The following is a 20297-nucleotide window of genomic DNA, read 5'->3' as shown; positions in this document are numbered from 1 at the left end:
TATCTCCCCTCATCAGTTGCCACTTGCTACAGGTTCTGCTGCTGCCGCCTATCTCCATTTCACTTAGCAGCTGTTACGCTGCCACCAGGCCCGTCGTCATAACTCACATATTACCCCACCCCATCACAGCCAACCATCATGTTACACAGCCATGTCATGGGTTGCGCAGCAACTCAGCTGGTATTTTGCCACCAGATCACATTACACTACCAGGTGTCTTACACTGTTGTGCTTATGGTGCTCTACCATAATGATAACTAAATGTACCAGCCTGAGGTTTTTCCAATTAATTTCAAGCCCCCTCCCCCACCAAAACAACAAAGCTATCTCTGTCATCACTTCCATTAATTAACCAATGTTCTCAGTGCTGCAGAAGACACACAAATTACAAAAGAGCCATCTTATGGCCAAAAGAAAACAGACACAGAGTATCAGAGGTGTAGCTATGTTAGTCTGTATCCACAAAAACAAGGAGTCCGGTGGCACCTTAAAGACTAATAGATTTATTTGGGCACAAGCTTTCAGGGGTAAAAAACCCAATTCTTTAGATGCATGGGGGAGTGGAGGCATAGGAGAAGTAGACCTGATGTATCTTGATTTAAGTAAAACTTTTGATGCAGTCACATGACATTCTCATAAGCAAGTAAACTAGGAAAATGCGATCTAGATTAAATTACTATAAAGTGAGTGCACCACTGGTTGCAAGACTGTACTCAAAGAATAATTATCAATGGTTCACTGTTGAGCTGGGAAGGTATACGTAGTGGGATATTACAGGGGTCCTGTATTGATGAAAATACTGAATAGTAAACTTGGATAATGGGGTGGATAGTATGCTTACAAAATCTGCAGATGACAAGGTTGGAGGGGTTACAAGTACCTTAGAGAACGGGATTAGAATTCAAAATGACCTTGACAAATTAAAGAACTGGTTTGAAATCAACAAGATGTAATTCAATAAAGATAAAAGTGCAAAATACTACCCTTAAGAAGGAAAAATAAAAAAATCAAATGCACAACTACAAAATAGGAAATAATTCGCTAAGCAGTAGTACTGCTGAAAAGAATCCAGTGGTTATAGTGTATCACAACTGCATAAGTCAAGAAAGTTTGCCAACATCTGTTTGGGCAGGGCTGTGGGGTTTGGGGCATGTGTTAACACCACAACAGGGGGGAATCTTATAACTTCACATCAATACTCCCACACATCTTACCAGGCCAATACTAACCAGCAAATTATGAGTTTTCAAATGATACCTTACAAGGCACACTTTGTAGAAATATTACAGTAGGGTGCGGGGTGTAAATACAGGGGAGTATGCCCTATGAGGAAAGGTTAAAAAAACTGGGCATGTTTAGTCTTGAGAAAAGGCGGCTGAGGGAGAACCAGATGAAGTCTTCAAATATGTTAAGGGCTGTTATAAAGAGGATGCTGATCAATTGTTCTCCATGTGAGTTGAAGGTTGGATAAGAAGCAATGGTCTAAAATTGAAGCAAGGGAGATTTAGGAAAAGCTTTCTATGTATAAGGATAATTAAGCTCTGTAGCAGGCTTCCAAGGAAGGTTGCAGAATTTCCATCATTGGAGCTTATTAAGAACAGGTTGGACAAACTCCTGTCAGGACTGGTCTAGGTTTACCTGGTCCTGCCTGAGTGCAGGGGGCTGGACTTGATGACCTCTCAACATCTCTTCCAGCCCTGTGTGCCTATGAAAATGCAGTGATGTTTAAAATTTACAACACAAATTTGATAATTGAATATTTACTGAATCAAGTGATTCAACTCAATGGCGGATTAATGATTTTGCCGCCCCCAAGCCTTGAAATAATTGCCACCCTCCCCCCCAAGCAGCTCCCAGCCCCCCCGCCACAGCTCACCTCCGCCTCCTCCCCTGAGCGTGCCGCTGGGTCCTGCTTCTCCCTGCCAGTGCTTGTGCGCGAAACAGCTTCATGAAGGTGGGGTGGGGAGGGAACATGGCACATGCTCAGGAGAGGAGGCGGGGCTGGGCCAGGGCGGAGGGCACGAACCAGCACCAGGGGAAGCAGTGTCCATCTGCTATTATAAATTTGCTGCCCCTGCAAATTTGTGGCCCTTAGGCCTAGGCCTTGTCAGCCTAGGCGTTAATACACCGCTGATTCAACTTTAATAAAGTTTGATTATATAAATCCAGATCTCTCGGTTTTATTTCAAGCACAATTATTTACTGAATACAAAAAATAGGCCTTCCCTGAATGTGATCTCTATGGAGTACTACTACACAACTGCAGTGATGGACAAAGTGTTAATATTATCAGAGAACAGGTATTTAACTTTCTCCTGAATGCTTCAAATCAGTATATAAAAAGCTACAAATTAAGTGACAAATCTGCAGGATGCTTTAGTGAGAGATCTATAAAATTGGTGTTAGTAGTATATGCAACGTACACGATGAATTGGAATCTCTTTCATATCTTCTCTGTGATCCCGGGCATAGTCCCATAGATAATAATCAAGAAGAACTGCATTGATTCTTTCACTCATGTTTTGTCCTTTCCTCTTATAAAGTTCCAGCAGGTGATCACAAATCAATCCACAACACCAAATAGAACAACCTCGGATCTCCACTTCTTGTTGATCTCCAGAATGGAACATTACTCCTGTAGAACAGAGTAGAGAGCACTTCAATTAATGTTCAGTGGAACAGAAGACAGGAGTCACAGAATGGTATACACTTTCTCTTTAAGCTACATATAGTTAAATATAAACCAGAGTTTCAGATTTAATATACTGCACTAAAAATCAAGAAAATTCAGCCTGTGCATTTTCTAGGGATTTCGTTTTGTTTTTCTGTGTATATTTATGAGTTGCTGCATTGTTAAACTCCCATCTATTGGGATGTCCTATATATTGTAGTTTTTTCTAAAATACAGCACTAAGTGGCCACGGATGAGGGAAGGGTTGATATACAAGCCAATCCAAATACTACAGCACTATTCAAAGTCAGGAATGCTGCAGGCAGGTGCTATGCAAGCTGCATACATTTATGAATACACCTTATTCCTGTTCTTGCGATTCCAGTCTATCTTTTTCTGACAAGAGATTGACAATTATGTATCCACCATGGTATAGCAACAGAATCTGAATATCACCCAGCACTAGAAGACCACAGACTCAATAAATAAAATAAATAAAAACACAATAAGGAAGCTGTATTTGCTGGATATGAAAGTGTGCTATCATGTACTGACAAAACACATTACAGATTAGAATAGAAGCAGCTGTCAGTGGACATGACTAAAGGACTGCCAGATGTGAAGGGACCCATTTATTCTAATGACTACAATAGCTATGCCTTTACTATGACTCCAGAGAGAATTTGCTTATATGGTCTTCAGAATTTCACTTTACATAATAACTAACAAAATACCTTTATGTTTCTATATTACTGTTCTTTTCACACACACACACACACACACACACACACACACACACACAGAGTAGCTGTTAGCAGGTCAAGGTCAATGACTGTCCCCACCCTTTCGTTTTTTTCAGGTTCAGGAACGGACTCACTAAGTATGTTTACATTAGAATTAAAAATCTGTGGCTGGCGCATGCCAGCTGACTTCGACTCACGGAGCTTGGGCTAAGAGGCTGTTTAATTACAGTATAGACATTCAAGCTTGGGCTGGAGCTCCAACCTGAGCTTGAATGTCTACACCACAATTTAACAGCTTCTTAGCCCAAGCCATGTGAGTCAGTCAGCTGGCATGGGCCAGCTGCAGGTGTCTAACTGCAATGTAGACATACTCTAAGCCAGTGCTACTCAAAGTGCCGGTCTGCGGACCAGTGCCAGTCTGCGCGCACATTGGAAAAAAAAAATTGCCGGTCCCCGACATCAGATAGCTTGAGAAGCACTGCTCTAAGCCACAAATTGGAGTGGCAGCTATAACCTTGTTGAAAATGGCACCAGCCCTACAGATGCTCAGTGTTCAACTGGTACACATCCTTTTAAATCCAGACTTAGTAGTGTTTAATCCAAATAAATTTACAGTTTAATATTTATATAAGATGAAAAGGATGACGGGGGCAGTCTTCTCATCCCAGATCTTTAGAGAATGTACTTTCCCACTCTCCCCTCATCATTGGAGGATAACTCTGCATACCAAAAGGAAAAAAACTCATATACACCTCTTTCATAGATGCTAATCATCTCTATGCTTCAAAATTAATATTCATAAATGCTGATGAACCACAAACACACTTGATGCAATAAAGGAGTTGCAAACCTTCACGAAGTTTCCTCATCAATTCATCAGAATATCTCATTGCTCCCAGGTGAACAAGGACTTGAGGGATCCTGTAGTCAGCAAATATAGTCAGACTAGAAATGTCACTGAAGCAGCCATCTCCTTTCCCTTCCAATGAGCTCCAGGTATCAGCCACTAGTATTTGTGCCCGTTTATAAAAAGACACCTTTTTACCCTGACAGAAAACAAGAATACAACTGTTTAGGCACCTGAGAGACGTAGGTATTCAGAGACTTCATTTTGTTAAAGGAAACGATTATTATGCTTACTCAACTAAGGATAGCTAGTTAAACAGAATATAGTATCCTCCTATACATTCCAATAAAAACGTAAAACCAAATGCAAATTTTATATGCAAAAACTCCTTAAACAAGAAATACACCTGAACTTACTGAAGTGGAACTCATATACTGTGATATCAGGTTATTGAATAATATTGCAAAAAGAGAAGGAGTACTTGTGGCCCCTTAGAGACTAACAAATTCCTTTGAGCATAAGCTGTCGTGAGCTAACAGCATTTGATGCATCCGATGAAGTGAGCTGTAGCTCACGACAGCTTATGCTCTAATAAATGTGTTAGTCTCTAAGGTGCCACAAGTACTCCTTTTCTTTTTGCGGATACAGACCAACACGGCTGCTACTCTGAAACCTGAATAATACTGGTTTATTGTCCATGGGAATTACTGTAATATCAGGTTATTGAGTGACAATAGTTTATTGTCCATAAGTTACACTCCTTGAAGCCCAGTTAATACAAAGTTTCTTTCAGAGGCCCTAGAGTTCACCCAAGACTTTATCCGGAGGAAAGGAACATAGGGAGCATCTTACTGGATCAGACCATTGGTACATCGAGTTCAACAGTTTGCCTCTAATACTGATCAAACAATAGTCTAGTGAAGGTAACACTTAATATTCATTCCATACAACTCGCCAATTACACAGCGGTAGAGAGGAAAAACTCATTTCAGTAATTGTAAAAATACTTTTGTATTAGGCCTCAATCCTCCAAAGACTTACGCACAGGCTTCCTTTAATGCACTGTGTGCAGTCTCATTGACTTCAAAGTGTAAAGTTAAAAATGTGCATAATAAGCCTTTGTAGGATTGGGGCCATAGCTCTTATAACTATAAATATTTTTATTATAAAATAAAACTAGATCTGATTAAAATACAGCTATGGCAGAATAGGGTTTGTTTGTTGAAGTGACTACTATAGAATACTAGCAAATAAGATGGGACTTTTATTACATTTCTGAATACTTTTCTTCCACTTCCCCTCCCCTCAAATTGTCACAATTCACAATGGACAGCAAGAAAATTATTCTTTTTCTAAAAAAGGGCTTTAAATTACTCCAGCGAATAGAGCATATTTTTCGCTGCTCTGTGCCCAACTCCAAAAGGACCAAGAGATCAGTAGTGCCAAGTCTGTTTCACTGCACAACACCTGTGTGCTTTTTTTTAGTTCTCTCTCTCCATCCTCCACTCATCCTGCATGGCTGCCCCCCCTCCATTTTTAAAGAAATACTCATCTTAGAATGTTATCGTGTTTCACTTAAATGCTACTCAAAGTATATGTAAGGTTCTATGTAAGGAAATAATACTTTGTATATAAACAACAATTTCCAGCACTTCTCTTTTCAAAAGAAAGAAATTAAAGCACAGCTAGACTGTGATAGTAGTTTTCATGCCCTGGCATGCATGCACTTTTATCCTTCCCAAAATGCTACCACAGTGACCCCATCTCCCTCTAAGTCTTCATAACTTGTCGGCTGGACAGAGCAGAATTAACTAGGGTGGTTGGTGGCAGTTAGTCTCGGAAGAAGCATATATCTTTAGGGAAATAGTGTTACCATTTGAACTGCTTTCTCAGACTGTTTCAGAGGGAAGTTGGGCCAACTATCAGTTTTGGCAGTGGAAGTCCATTGAGGGATTGGATGGTAATCCCTACTCCCCAATGAAAAGAGGAAAAACAGCTGGAACCATCAGAACCCTTACTAATTCTGACCTACCAACAGTTCTAATCTTGAGTCAGACAGAGGCCTTAAGTACCATGTTACCAATGCTAGTTGCTGCTAACAAAACAGTGTATTGAGCATTTAAGATATGATAATGCTTATAGCACCAAATCAGAGAAAAGGTGGATTGTTAGGGAGTGAGGATTTTACAGTTCCAGAACGTTGGACGCGAGGGATACGTATATGCATCATTCATGGGTCACTGCTTTGAAAGGATTCCATGGTTTAACTGGCAGGCATGAGACTCCTCCAGTGTGAATCTCAAAAATCTGGGACACATTTCAAATACAGCAATGATTTTGAGTACAACAGTGATTCACAAGTAATATGGATCTGGCTCCCAGTTCAGCAAAGCACTTAAGTTCTTGCTTAATTGTGGTCTATAACAGCAACTGTTTTTTTGTTTGTTTGTTTTTTTGGGCCGGGGGGTGGAAGAAAGGGAGGGCAGTCTATTAATATTGTTAAGGGCACAAACAAAACCAAAAAAAGGACATACTTTTTTGGTTTGTAGTTTGCCTTTAAGAACATAAGGACAATAGGGACTCTGATGTCTGTAATTTTAGCAACAATGTCTTGTATGTAGTACATTTTGTGAAACTTGTGCCCATCGAATTGGGGACATATTGTCTTAGTTTTAAAAATTCCCCTAGAAAATCAGAGCATGACTGAGTAAAGCTGAAGTCTATTTTAGTTATACTTTTTAATACAAACGTGAGACACTAATACACATTACATATTTGTTCTTAAGTGTTATTAGGGAAATTTGATTTGCTTTCAGATTCCTCCCCCACCCAACTTCATTCTCTGCTACTTCCTGATCCTGTATCACAGTCATGGTCCTGCCTTGTGACACCTCAGTCTTCTGCCATGGAAACAATGTTGATAATGTGAAAACTAGGACTGTCTCTCAACTGGTAGCACTGATTTTGTTACAAGCAGGGTATAAATTTGGGCAGCAGTGTTTCATCCACCTTCAGAGCTGCCTGGCCAAAAAAAAAAAAAGACAGTTTATTGCACTAATGCAAAGCCTTTGATCGTGTAAATGTTTATGGTGCAATGGCAGTGTTTGTGACTGATTTTCATTCTGCAGTTTGTTTGCAGCTGCTATTTATAATGCAAGACTCATTAAGCATTCAGACTCTTGTGAAGGTTACATAAACCTATTTTGTCATTACACAGATAAGAAGCATATTCTGCTGATCACTTTCCAGTAAAGTGTTTATCCTTTAATCAGAAATATATCTGAGGGAAGGAGAAAGAATATGCTTTGAACTGTTTAAAGTGAACAGCACAGTAAGTTCAGAAACCAGTTAGGGTGGACCTCTTGTAGAATATAGGCCCACATTAGATTTGGATGAACTATGATTTTAAATTGAGTTGGGATATTAGCAACAGATCCAACACAAATGAACAAAAAGAATAAGACCATGAGAAAGAAGAGTTGTTGTGAAACGTGTAGTAACTCTTGTGCAGCAACACTATGTCATGACCCCATTCTGGCTTATCTCGGAGTGAAGCTGGATCACACACTAACCTTCCGTAACCATCTGAAGAAGGTAATTGCCAAGACAAAGACAAGGGTCAACCTGGTCCAGAAACTGGCAAGTACAAGTGGGCGAGCATCACCATCAGTGCTAGGGACAACAGTCCTTGTGTACTCTGTAGCGGAGTATTGTGTGCTGGTATGGACCAGAAGTAGCGATATTCAACTTGTTGCTGTCCAACTGAACACTGCAATGTGGTGCATCACTGCAACCCTCAAGTGAACCCCAACACCTTGGCTGCCAGTACTGTTGCATGTTGCAGCAAATGGATGGGGAAGCAATGCCACAACACTTTGGGAATTCCAGAGGACCGCGGAAAATGAAGTCTTTCCATTCACCAGGACCTTAACACCGTCCCTCACCACCGCTTGAGGTCATGTAAGCACTTTTGGACCCACGCATTTAAGCTTCAACAAATGTGACTTCAACCCTGATGATGCTTGGAAAGCAGAAAGGAATTCATAAAAAAAGTCACAAATAAATGGCCTGTGAAAGATCCAATGCAGAAGATCCCTGGTTTTGATCTTCCACGAAGCTCATGGGAAATTCAAAACACATCCGCACAAATCATGGCAGATGCAGATACTTGCTGTACAAATGGAAAATTAAAGACTCTCCACCGTGCAACTGGGGTCACCCAGAACAGACCACAACTCAATGCCCGATTCACAAATACAAAAGGAGGCATCACAGCAATACACTCTGCTAGTCCAGATGCAATTATCTGGCTTAATCATCTAAATGTAAAAAAAGATAGAGTTGTTGCTCTTCTTTGTATGGCTGATGTAAATGTAGAAGAAATAGTGACCCTTCAAATACCAGTGTCATCTTATTTAAGATTCAGGCTAAATAACAGAAATAAAACATAGTTAACTGGGTACCAGGTGCAGTAAATAATTGGCTATAAAAGAAACTCCATCTGGCCTTAGCAAAGGTCCAATAATTGGCAATGACATCACTTATTTGTTAAAAAGGTATAAAAAAGGGAAACTCTTAAAGCATTCTTTGCTAATACCAGTCTGACCGTGCTAGAGCTAACCAATAGCCCGTTTGTAAGTGTAACCCTTCTGCCCATCAGAGTTGGCAGCAACAAGGGCCGGGTTCAGTATCTAGGGGTTCCATTCCAATAACACAATGCCAAACCGGCTCGAGCCCGCCCCCAGTGACCTGGGACAAATATATACCACCCCTACTGGGCGCCTCCAAGAGGCAATACTTCCCCTCTCCCAAGCATGGAATCTGAGTGTAGCAAAAAAAGCCTTTTCATAACAGAGAGAAACAATGTGGCATTATGTTGGGGAACCACCACCAACAGGATTCATAACACAACCCATGAGCAAAAACCCACCCCAAGCAAATTGGCACGTGTCCTTTCCCTTGGGTTCTTGAGTCCAGCAACCCAAAATCACCCAAAGGCCCAAAAGTCTCTGTCCCTGGTCAGGGCAGCCCCAGAGTTCGAAAGTTTATCTGCAGAGTTTTACCTCCCAACCTGGGTGGAAATGGGGGGGGGGGAAGGGGCACCTTACATGATCTGAAGCTGACTGTGCCACAGCTCCATAGGGCTCCGCTCCGCCAGCCAGTCCACAAACTGCTCTGCGTCCCACAAGCAGCTCCCATCATCCCATGAACTACTCCACCAGCTGGTCCATGAACTGCTCCGCTCGGCTCGGCGTCCCACGAACTGCTCCACCAGCCGGTCCACAAACTGCTCTGCTCCGTGTCCCACAAACAGCTCCTACCGTCCCATGAACTGCTCCACCAGCTGGTCCACAAGCCGCTCCAGCTGTCCCACAAACTGCTCCACGATATATCTTCAGGTTCCCCCACTACTTAACACAACACTCAGTGATTTCAGCTCTTAGTCAGTTTTTAGCTCTTTTGTGATTTCAGCTTGTAGTAGGGGAGCCTCAGTGCTGGTGCACCATTAGCCCAGAGTGAATTCAGCTCAGCAGCCTGTAACTAGACTCCTAATAGAATCAACATTAGCTCTGATACTCCACAGTGGAGAGAGGAGGAAGTGCAATTAGCGTGTAAGGCCCTCACCAGGAGGCCCATGCCACCAAGTATAAATACCTGTCCACAGCCTCTCTCAATTCACAGAGTTTTGGAACCCATGTCCCTGGCCTAGTGAGTGCTACTTAGCTGATGGCGAGTCCCTCCATCATAACAAAAGGCCCAGTACAGTTCCAAGCACAGTTCCCATAATCAGGGTAATAATTTATTCTTCCTGCCCCAATAACAGAGACACTGGGGATCCCACAGCAGCCAAAGTGACCATTTGGGCAGCTATGGGCTCGTGCTAGGCGGGGTGGGTGTGCCTATGCAAATGAGATCAGCCCCTGAAGTTCTTTTCCACAAGTTGCCACACCTCACCACCAGATGTCAGGGTGGAGCTCATCCTGACTCTGCTTACATCAGTATCTTGATCAAATGCTTATAAAATGTTTTGTTACTGTTTGGATGTAGTAAAGTGCTTATTATTTGGGTTTTTAAGACATATTTAGAGCACCTGTATAAATACCATCTGGTTTTGGATTTAATACAGAAACTTATGATTAAATTAATATCATGGTAATACCCTGCATAAATAATCATTCAAACTCATCTCAACTGTTTCCCATACAGAAGACATCTCATTTCTCAGTAGGAAGCCACAAAAAGAAATAAAACATCACTTACTGAAAGCCAGCTAGAGAAAAAAAAAAAATCAGTTATAAAATACCGTTCTGCACTTTATTGGCCTGCTTCCTCTTTGTATGTTGTCCATATGCTTTACGTTCCAGTTAAGGTGATCAAAAAAAGGTATCTTGAAAAGACTGCACCTATTATCACAAATGCTCATACAGGTCTTCACATGTGGTGTTCAAGCCGAGTACTAGTATAGACAGGACTAAACACAGTGCAGCTCACCTGCTCTGACACCTGGGACAGAACATGCTAGCACAGACCAAGCTCCAGTATAGACAGGAGATGCCAACAAATGAACAAAATTGACCAGACCCAATTTCCTGTACAGCAGCCCTTTCCTTTTATGAGACTGTGTTTCATTCTGCTCCATCCCTGTAGAGATGAGCTACTGAGCAGAAGTATAACATTATGGGTCAACTCTATTTTATATTCATCTATGCAACACCCACTGAAATCAACAGGAGTCAAGGGGCAGATCCCCAGCTGGGGTCAATTGTTATATTCCATTAAAATAAAAATTTCTTCAGTGGCTGTTGAAATCCTTAAAAAATGGGGAGAAAGGGAAGAAAAAAAACCCTGGAGTCTCAGCCCTGGTCTACACTATGGGGTTAGGTCGAATTTAGCCATGTTAGGTCAATTTTAAAATGAATGCATCTACACAACCAACCCCGTTCCGTCGACCTAAAGGGCTCTTAAAATCGACTTCTGTACTCTTCCCCAACAAAGGGGAGTAGCGCTAAAATCGACCTTGCTGGGTCGAAGTGCAGACGCAATTCGATGGTATTGGCCTCCGAGAGCTACCCCAGAGTGCTCCAATGTGACCACTCTGGACAGTGCTTTGAACTCCAATGCACTAGCCAGGTACACAGGAAAAGCCCCAGGAAATTTTTGAATTTCATTTCCTGTTTGGTCAGCGTGGTGAGCTCAGCAGCACGTAATCATGCAGTCCCCCCAGAATCGCAAACAAGCTCCAGCATGGACTGAAAGGGAGACACTGGATCTGACTTCTGTATGGGGAGAAGAATCTGTGCAGGCCGAACTCCGATCAAAAAGAAGAAATGATAATATATATGCCAAAATCGCACAGGGACACGCAGCAGTGCCACGTGGAAGTCAAGGAGCTTAGGCAAGCCTACCAAAAGACAAAGGAGGCAAACGGTCACTCCAGGTCAGAGCCCCATACATGCCACTTCTATGATCAGCTGCATGGCATTCTAGGTGGGGGGACCCTACCACTACCCCATCACTGTCCGTGGACACCTGAAAGAGGGGAGTCTCATGCAACAAGGAGGAGGATTTTGTGGATGAGGAGAATGCTCAGCAGGCAAGTGGTGAATCCGTTCTCCCCGGCAGCCAGGACCTTTTCATCACCCTGGAGCCAATACCCTCCCAAGGCAGGATCCCCGACCCTGAAGCTGGAGAAGGCACCTCTGGCGAGAGTGCACATTTGTAACTACAGTACAGGGTTTAAAAGAAATAGTGTTTAATGTTTCAATTCTTCAAGGCAAATGGGATGCATTTGCAGCCAGTACAGCTACTGGAAAAGTCTGTTAACGTATCTGGGGGTGGAGCGGGAATCCTCCAGGGACATCTCCATGAAGCTCTCCTGGAGGTACGCTGAAAGTCTTTGCAGAAGATTTCTGGGGAGGGCTCTCTTATTTTGTCCTGCATGGTAGGACACTTTACCACGCCAAGACAGTAGCAAGTAGTCTGGAATCATTGCAGCACAAAGCATGGCAGTGAATGGTCCTGGGTTTTGGTCGCATTCAAGCAACATTCCGTCTTTATCTTTCTGTAGTAGCCTCAGGAGAGTGATATCATTCATGGCCACCTGGCTGAAATAGGGGAATTTTTGTAAGGGAACAGTAAAAGGACACTGTTCATGCTGGGTTGTTTGTGCTTGGCTAGAAGGAATCATCCCAGAGAATAGTGGCAGGGGAGGGGTGAAGGGATCATCCCAGAGAATAAATGATGCAGCGGGGTGGGAGGAGTTGTGTGCTGCACATCCACCCAAAAACCGCAGACCCTTCTTCTAAATGTGTAGCCCAACCAGCATTGCTTGCTATGGGAAAGGATGGCGCTGCAGTTTGAAACCATTCCCACATGTTATGAAGGTGTAAGAAGCCAACCCCACGTACCAAAAGGCTTACCATGGATGCCTGGAAACTGAATTCTGTTGCCCGGCCATTTGTGATGTGTCACCGTACCGGCAGGTGCTCAATACAAAAGGCAAAACGTGACCTTGTACCTAAAGCACATATGCTGTCTGCTGTGAATCGCTTCATTCATGTGAAAGTCTCCCTTTTGTTCTCAGAAATGATCCCCCTATCATCTCCGTCCCTGAGGTTATCGCAGATTAGAAGGCGAAAAAAACCGAACTTGCGCTGACATGTTTTCCGAGCTCATGCAGTCCTCCCGCACCGATAGGGCACAGCTTAATGCATGGAGGCAATCAGTGGCAGAGGCCAGGAAAGCATTAAGTGAGCACAAAGAACAGAGGCAGGAGGCGATGCTGAGGCTAATGGGGGAAGCAAACGGACATGATGAAATGTCTGTTGGAGCTGCAGGAAAGCCAACAAGAGCACAGCCCCCCGCTGCATCCACTGTATAACTGCCTGCCCTCCTCACCAAGTTCCATACCCTTCTCACCCAGATGACCAAGAACATGGGAGGGGGGAGAGGGGGCGGCGGCGGAGCTCCAGGCACCCAGCCACTCCACTCCAGAGGATGGCCCAAGCAACAAAAGACTGTCATTCAAACAAAACAGTTTTGATTTGTAGTGTTGTGGCTACAATAAGCCATGTGGTCTTGTCTTTCCCTCCTCCCGCACCCCACCCGGGCTACCTTGTCAGTTATCTCCCTTTTTTTTTTAAATTAATAAAGAATGCATGGTTTCAAAATAATAGTTACTTCATTTCCTTTGCCAGCTGTGATCGAAGGAGTCAGGGGTTGGCTTACAGGGACTTAAAATCAACAAAGGGGGCAGGTTTGCAGCAAGGAGAAAAACAAAACTGTCACACCGTAGCCTGGCAAGTCATGAAACTGGTTTTCAAAGCCTCTCTGATGTGCAACGTGCTTAGCTGTGCTCTTCTAATCGTTCTGGTGTCTGGCTGCTCAAAAATCGGATGCCAGGCGATTTGCCTCAACCTCCCACCCCACCATAAATGTCTCCCCCTTACTCTCACAGATATTATGGAGCACACAGCAATAACAATGGGAATGTTGGTTGCGCTGAGGTCTGACCTAGTCAGCAAACAGCACCAATGAGCTTTTAAACATCCAAAGGCACATTCTACCACCATTCTGCACTTGCTCAGTCTATAGTTGAGCTGCTCCTTACTACCGTCCAGGCTGTCTGTGTACGGCTTCACGAACCATGGGAGCAAGGGGTAGGCTGGGTCCCCAAGGATAACTGTTGGCATTTCAACATTCCCAATGGTAATTTTCTGGTCTGGGAAGTAAGATCCTTCTTGCAACTGCTCGAACAGCCCAGAGTTCCTCAAGATGCGAGCGTCTTGCACCTTTCCCGGCCATCCCACGTTGATGTCGGTGAAATGTCCCTTGTGACCCACCAGTGCTTGCAGCACCATTGAGAAGTACCCCTTGAGGTTTACGTACTGGTTGGCAAGGTGGTCCGGTGCCAAGATAGGGATATGTGTTCCATTTATCGCCCCACCACAGTTAGGGAACCCCATTGCAGCAAAGCCATTCAGTATGACCTGCACATTTCCTAGAGTCACTACCCTTGATAGCAGAACATCAGTGATCGCACTGGCTACTTGGATCACAGCAGTTCCCACAGTAGACTTGCCCATTCCAAATTGATTCCCGACTGACCGGTAGCAGTCCGGCATTGCAAGCTTCCACAGGGCTATCACCACTCGGTTCTCAACTGTCAGGGCAGCTCTCATCTTGGCATTTCTGCACTTCAGGGTGGGGAAAAGCAACTCACAAAGTTCAAGGAGAGTGGCCTTATGCATGCGGAAGTTTCGCAGGCACTGTGAATCATCCCATACCTGCAACACTATGTGGCCTCACCAATCTGTGCTTGTTTGCTGGGCCCAGAATCGGCATTCCACGTATCAACCAGCCCCACTGCCACCATGATGTCCCAACTGCCACAGCCTATGCTTTCAGGAACATCTGTGTCCATGTCCTCATCACAATCGTCCTCGTGCTGGCGTCTCTTAGCCCGATTCTGCACATACTCAAGGATCATGCACAAGGTGTTAACAATGCTCACATCAGCAGTGGTGAGCTGAGCGGGCTGCATGCTTGCCATGGTATAGTGTCTGCATGGGTAACCCAGGAAAAACAGCGCGAAACAATTGTCTGTCGTTGCTTTCATGGAGGGAAGGAAGGAGGCGACTGACGACATGTACCCAAAACCACCCTCAACAATATTTTTGCCCCATCAGGCATTGGGAGCTTAACCCGGAATTCCAATGGGCAGTGGAGACTGCGGGAACTGTGGGATAGCTACCCACAGTGCACTGCTCTGTAAGTCGATGCTAGCCATGGTATTGAGGACATACTCCGCTGACTTAATGTGCTTAGTGGGCACATACACAAATCAACTGTATAAAATCGCCTTCTATAAAACCGACCTAATTTGGTAGCATAGACATACTCCCAGATAAAAGGAAAAATAGGGTTAGTGGGAGCAGAATATGAACTTTCAGGGGCTGGAATCATCTCTTCCTGTGTGTTTATATAGACCCTGGTACAATGGGACCCTGATTTGATTGGGAACCCTGTGACTCCTACAATACAAAAACAAACAGCAAGAATGGTGAAGAAGGAAAATAAACTGTGTGCTTTTACTCAGAAAAGTGTGCATCATCCATAAGGAATGCATCACTGACTAGTACAGGAGTTATTTATCAGTGCAAGTAATTAAGGCAGTCCCTATTGCAGGGGTGGCCAACCTGAGCTTGAGAAGGAGCCAGAATTTACTAGTTACATTGCCAAAGAGCCACAGTAATACATCAGCAGCTCTCCCCGCCCTCCGCCATCAGTTCCCCCTTCCAGCGCCTCCCACCCACTGGCAGCCCTGCCAATCAGCACTTCCCCCTCCCTCCTGATCAGCTGTTTCGTGGCATGCAGGAGGCTGGGGGGGGGAGGGAAGAGGGGGAAGGAGTGGAAGCACAGCAGGCTCAGGGGAGGGGGTAGGAAGGGGTGGAGTGGGGACAGGGCCTGTGGCAGAGCCAGGGGTTGAGCAGTGAGCTCCCCTGGCACATTGGAAAGTTGGCGACTGTAGCTCCAGCCCCGGAGTTGATGCCTATATAAGGAGCCACATATAAAACTTCTGAAGAGCCGCACGTGGCTCCGGAGCCACAGGTTGGCCACCCCTGGCCTATTGGGTTTCAAGGAGCACAAAGGCTTTAATTAAGCAAGTGAGTTTTAAGTAATTCTTGTAATTTTGTTATCTATTGTTAGCTGTATAGATAAAACACAATTTTACCACATCTTAAAATTAATTTCTTAAAAGAAACAAAAAAAAAGTTCCCTTTATTACTAATGATTAAATATTATTAAAAACCCATTAAAATATCAGATTTGCTTTTCACTACATGCTGTTTGCTTTTTACAGGAGAGAAACATCAGCAAAAATTGATTAGTCAATTTCACTCTCAGGTTCTCAAGCACTAGCACCATGCTATAATGTTTGGATTGCAAACACAGCAGAAGAATTGTTACCATTGAAATTCAAAAATAAAAAGATTTCAGGGCAGCATTTCTATTAGTCTTTGATTTTATGGAAGCTTGTTTTCACAAGACCTCAATTCTGACAAAATTTGACCTGTTGTCATTTAAAAAAAAAAAAAAAAAGTTTTCATGGACAGCTTAACAATAGTTTTGGGGTACGCTCAGTAATAAGTGAGCTCTTTTGAAGTTCAAAATTCCCCAGCAGAACTAACTTACCTTAAATGTAGCCTCATCTCTGTAAGAAGGAAAATTCTCGACTACTATACGCAGTAGTTTCTGAGCACTTTTCTCACTCATTTTAACACAGGTGACGAAAGAGCCTCCAAACTTCTCAAGCAGAATTGTCCCAGTTTCTTTCAGAATACGATGTCTCTCTTCAATCAAAGGCATGGGGACATCTGTGTCAGAGCGAAATACATGTCTAACCTGCTCAAGTGTCATAGTGGCATAATATGCCGCACTGGTAATAGGTATTCCTTCAGAAAAAGGAAAACAAAACCTTTTAGAATGTCATGTTATATACGCATTTGCAAAATAATAATACACTGAGGATTGGAGTGGTTATATTCCACTTGTACACTAGAAAGTAATGTTTACAAATTAAGATGAATCAAGTATTCAGATAACTGTTAAGTTTGGTTTTAAATGGAGACAGTGCTTTATTAGGTCTGTAGACTCCTATACATAACAGCTCCCAACAGCAGGTCATCATAGTACATTTCTTCTCTTTCTTCTGTGTCTTTCCCCATTTCTACTAGTCTTCAACACTTGATTTGAGGTTTAAATAATATTCCCATGCAAATATCAGTACGTGATTCTTACTCATATTTTTACACCAGTCATTCTGAATCCACATAAAATACTCTTACAGCTTTCCCCTTATTTGTATGCACTCATTGTGGTTTCTTCATTATGACATTTAACTAGACCCACAAGGAGAATTTTTCGCCATACCTTCACCATTGGGCTAGCACTCCTTCAGTGATAGCAACTGTGGAAGCACCAGCCAACACCAGGCACTGTGTCAAGTATCAGAGGAGTAGCTGTGTTAGTCTGGATCTGTAAAAAGTGGCAAAGAGTCCTGTGGCACCTTATAGGCTAACAGACATACTGGAGCATAAGCTTTTGAGGGTGAATACCCACTTCATCGGATGCATGTAGTGGAAATTCCCAGAGGCAGGTATAAATATGCAAGCAAGAACCAGGCTAGGGATAAGGAGGTTAGTTCAATCAGGGAGGATGAGGCCCTCTTCTAGCCTGATTCTTGCTTGCATATTTATACCTGCCTCTGGAAATTTCCACTACATACATCCGACGAAGTGGGTATTCACCCACGAAAGCTTATGCTACAATGTGTCTGTTAGTCTATAAGGTGCCACAGGACTCTTTGCCTCTATTACTGTGGTTTCTAGACTTGCTAGAGCTGCACTGGTGTTAGATTAACAGAAGAGAATTCCCTAAAAGTCTCAGTGTAGACAAGGTTTACTTGTTAATCACAAAAATATAAAATTAATTTTACAAAGTATGTATCTGAAATAACAGGAGTCACATATGCATAACTACGTAATTGTCAAAAGTATAATTAATAGGAAAAAATATAACCCAAGACAGAAATTGTTTTGCATATACATGATTGAATAGTTTACTTTAATTTCTGTAAGAATAGGTATTATTAGAGCCCTTCTATTTCATCTCACGTGAACTTGATGGGACTACCCATGTATACTAAGCTGCTCACCTCCATGTATTTGTAGGATAAAGGAGTAACTTTGAAACTGACTCTGAGACAGTCTTGAATTTCCTCCTTCTCCTATCATAATGATAAGTGGCATATAGATTTTTAGTTAAATAAGCTACTCAACCATACAGCAGCCATGCTGCTCCACCACGATTCACAGTACTTATGCACTAACCATCATCAAGTGCTCTGTTGATTGCAGCACAAAGAGCCCAGTAACCACTGTACATCTTGCCTCTGTACTTCACCAGACACTTACAGTCTTCATGTTCAGACCAAAAGGAAAAGTTAAGGGTATCTGCAAGAAACACCCAGTTCACTGCATCATCACTCACTGCTTGAGGGTTCAGTTCGTGAAGAGATTTCCAGCCAGCCAAACTGAACTCTTTTGCTGAGACTTTGTCGAACAGAGCCTCTGCAACTCTCCTCACTCCCTCCTCTTCAACGAGCACGTCTTGGCTGCTCTCGGCTATGAACCTGGCAGAGTCTTTAGGGGACAGGAACGCTTCCATGGCTCTCCTTCTGGCGACAGAGAAAGAGAAACACCCAGAGTCACCCAGGGGCGTGGCGGGGCCCAGCACGAACAGGGCCATCATTAGCATCACCCAGGTCTCGCGGTGGGTTGGCCCCGCCCCTTGCACGTGGTTAGCTACAGGCCGCCAGAGCACTTCTCCCCGCAGAGCGTACCAGAAAGGAAGGAGAACTCAGGCCCGGGGCCGGGCCCCCCGCCCACGCTGAACACCCCAGGCGGGCGCTGCTGCAGCGGGGACGAGCGCCCCCAGCCGGCTCCCTGCTTACCTGGGCGGACGCGCGGAGTGCTCCGCACAGCGAGCGACGGAACAAGGAGGCTGCGCCACAGAACGAGGAACAGCGGCGCACAGCCTGCCCCTTCCGCCTTTCTTCCAGCCGTCGCACCTTCCGCGGCCAATGGGGACTTGCCTGAGGCGCATAAGAGCGGCGAGAAGACAAGACGCGGGGCGCTCCTTCGGAGCTAATACACAGGCTGCAAGAAAGAGCCGATTAACGGAGCGGGGGCTCGGCCTGGCCTTTACAGCAGTTTGTATCAGAAGGCGGTGGGGCGCTAACTCCGCCTGACGGACTCTTTATGGCGCTTCTGCCAAACGCTTTCCTTCTCTGTAACTCCTGGTGCAGTGAGAGGGGCTAGCTGCTGATTTGGGGGTAAAGGAGAATGCGGGGAAGGCAGAAAAAGGGAGTTCTGAGGGAATGATATTGCAGCACGGATAATCAATTGCTCGCAGAGCGATTTGAACACAGAAAGCACCGCGCTTTATTTTAAAGCGTTATATGCCTACAACAGGCTTAAGGAACGTGAACAAAATACCGCGTCATGTTCCCCCATAGAAGCCGTTTGTTAGCCGCTGGTAGTCAGAAAGACACAAGACACTATGCCTTCTGTAACTCAAAAGCCTTTAGATCATGATTTGAGACAGAAGTTATGGGTCTATTTCAGGAAAAGATAATGAGATTCTGTGGCCTGCAATGTGCAAGTCACTCTAACCCAGGAGTTCTTAAAGCTCATTGCATTATGACCCCTTTCAGATAAGAAGTTACTACATGGGGCAGGGGGAGGGGAGAGAGGGTAGAGCTCAAGCTTTAGCTTCAGCCCTGGGTTCCAGCAAGTCTAATGCTGGCTTTGGCAACCACATTAAAATGAAGTCACAACCCACTTTTGAGAATCACTGGTCTACCTGACAACAGGCCCATCTGCCTGCAAAGGCTAATAATTGTAACACCAGTTTTAGGCTCATTTACACTGTATTGTGAAATAGTCCACATTTAATAAAATATAGTTGGACACTACCATTTCCTGCACAGAAAATACCAGCAACCCCATCTCTGCTATTCAGTGGAAGAACTGTGAAGTTATTACATGAGGGGTCACAAGCGCTCAGCCTCCACCCCAATCCCCACTTTGCCTCCAGCATTTATAAAGGTGTTATATATACACAAGTGTTTTTAATTTACAGGGGGCGTGTCACGTCACACTCAAGAGGCTTGCTGTGTGAAAGGGGTCCACCAATACAATAGTTTGAGAACTACTGCTTTATATTGATTTTAGGAATTGAGGAAGCTGACAATTTCTTGTTTTCTCTATAAAAATTGCTCTAGTTTAAGTAGGATTGAGTAAAGCATGTGTAAGAATAGCAACACACAATAACCAGCTTTCTAGTATCTACATCTTTGCCACAAGTGGTGTTGATAGCTGTTTGGGAGGGTAGCTGAAGTGAAATGTCTCAGTAATGAAAACAAGCATCCACACAAACTAGATTTATCAGATCCAGCCGTGTGTAAGGTGGA

At 43.9% G+C, this 20297-nt stretch overlaps 1 protein-coding gene across 2 annotated transcripts; it reads right to left on the bottom strand.

Annotated features, from left to right (window-relative positions):
- Positions 1-1861: 1861 nt before the first annotated feature.
- QNG1 (Q-nucleotide N-glycosylase 1) lies at positions 1862-18943 on the bottom strand. 2 transcript variants are annotated; one of them, XM_084629290.1, is made up of 5 exons: positions 18777-18943; positions 18154-18500; positions 16457-16716; positions 4265-4460; positions 1863-2635 (listed from the first exon to the last, which is right to left on the bottom strand). In XM_084629290.1, the coding sequence occupies exons 1-5, from the start codon at positions 18926-18928 to the stop codon at positions 2403-2405; spliced, it is 1188 nt and encodes a 395-aa protein (XP_084485416.1). In that variant the 5' UTR covers positions 18929-18943; the 3' UTR covers positions 1863-2402. The 2 variants fall into 2 exon arrangements, with proteins under 2 accessions (XP_084485417.1, XP_084485416.1); XM_084629291.1 differs by lacking the exon at positions 18777-18943 and having other exon boundaries at positions 1862-2635; positions 18314-18666.
- Between the last annotated feature and the right edge of the window lie 1354 nt (positions 18944-20297).

The sequence above is a fragment of the Lepidochelys olivacea genome (genome assembly GCF_965140295.1).
Source record: "Lepidochelys olivacea isolate rLepOli2 genome assembly, chromosome: 5".
In the NCBI taxonomy this organism is placed as follows: domain Eukaryota; kingdom Metazoa; phylum Chordata; order Testudines; family Cheloniidae; genus Lepidochelys; species Lepidochelys olivacea.
This window is presented reverse-complemented; position numbering and strand designations above follow the sequence as displayed.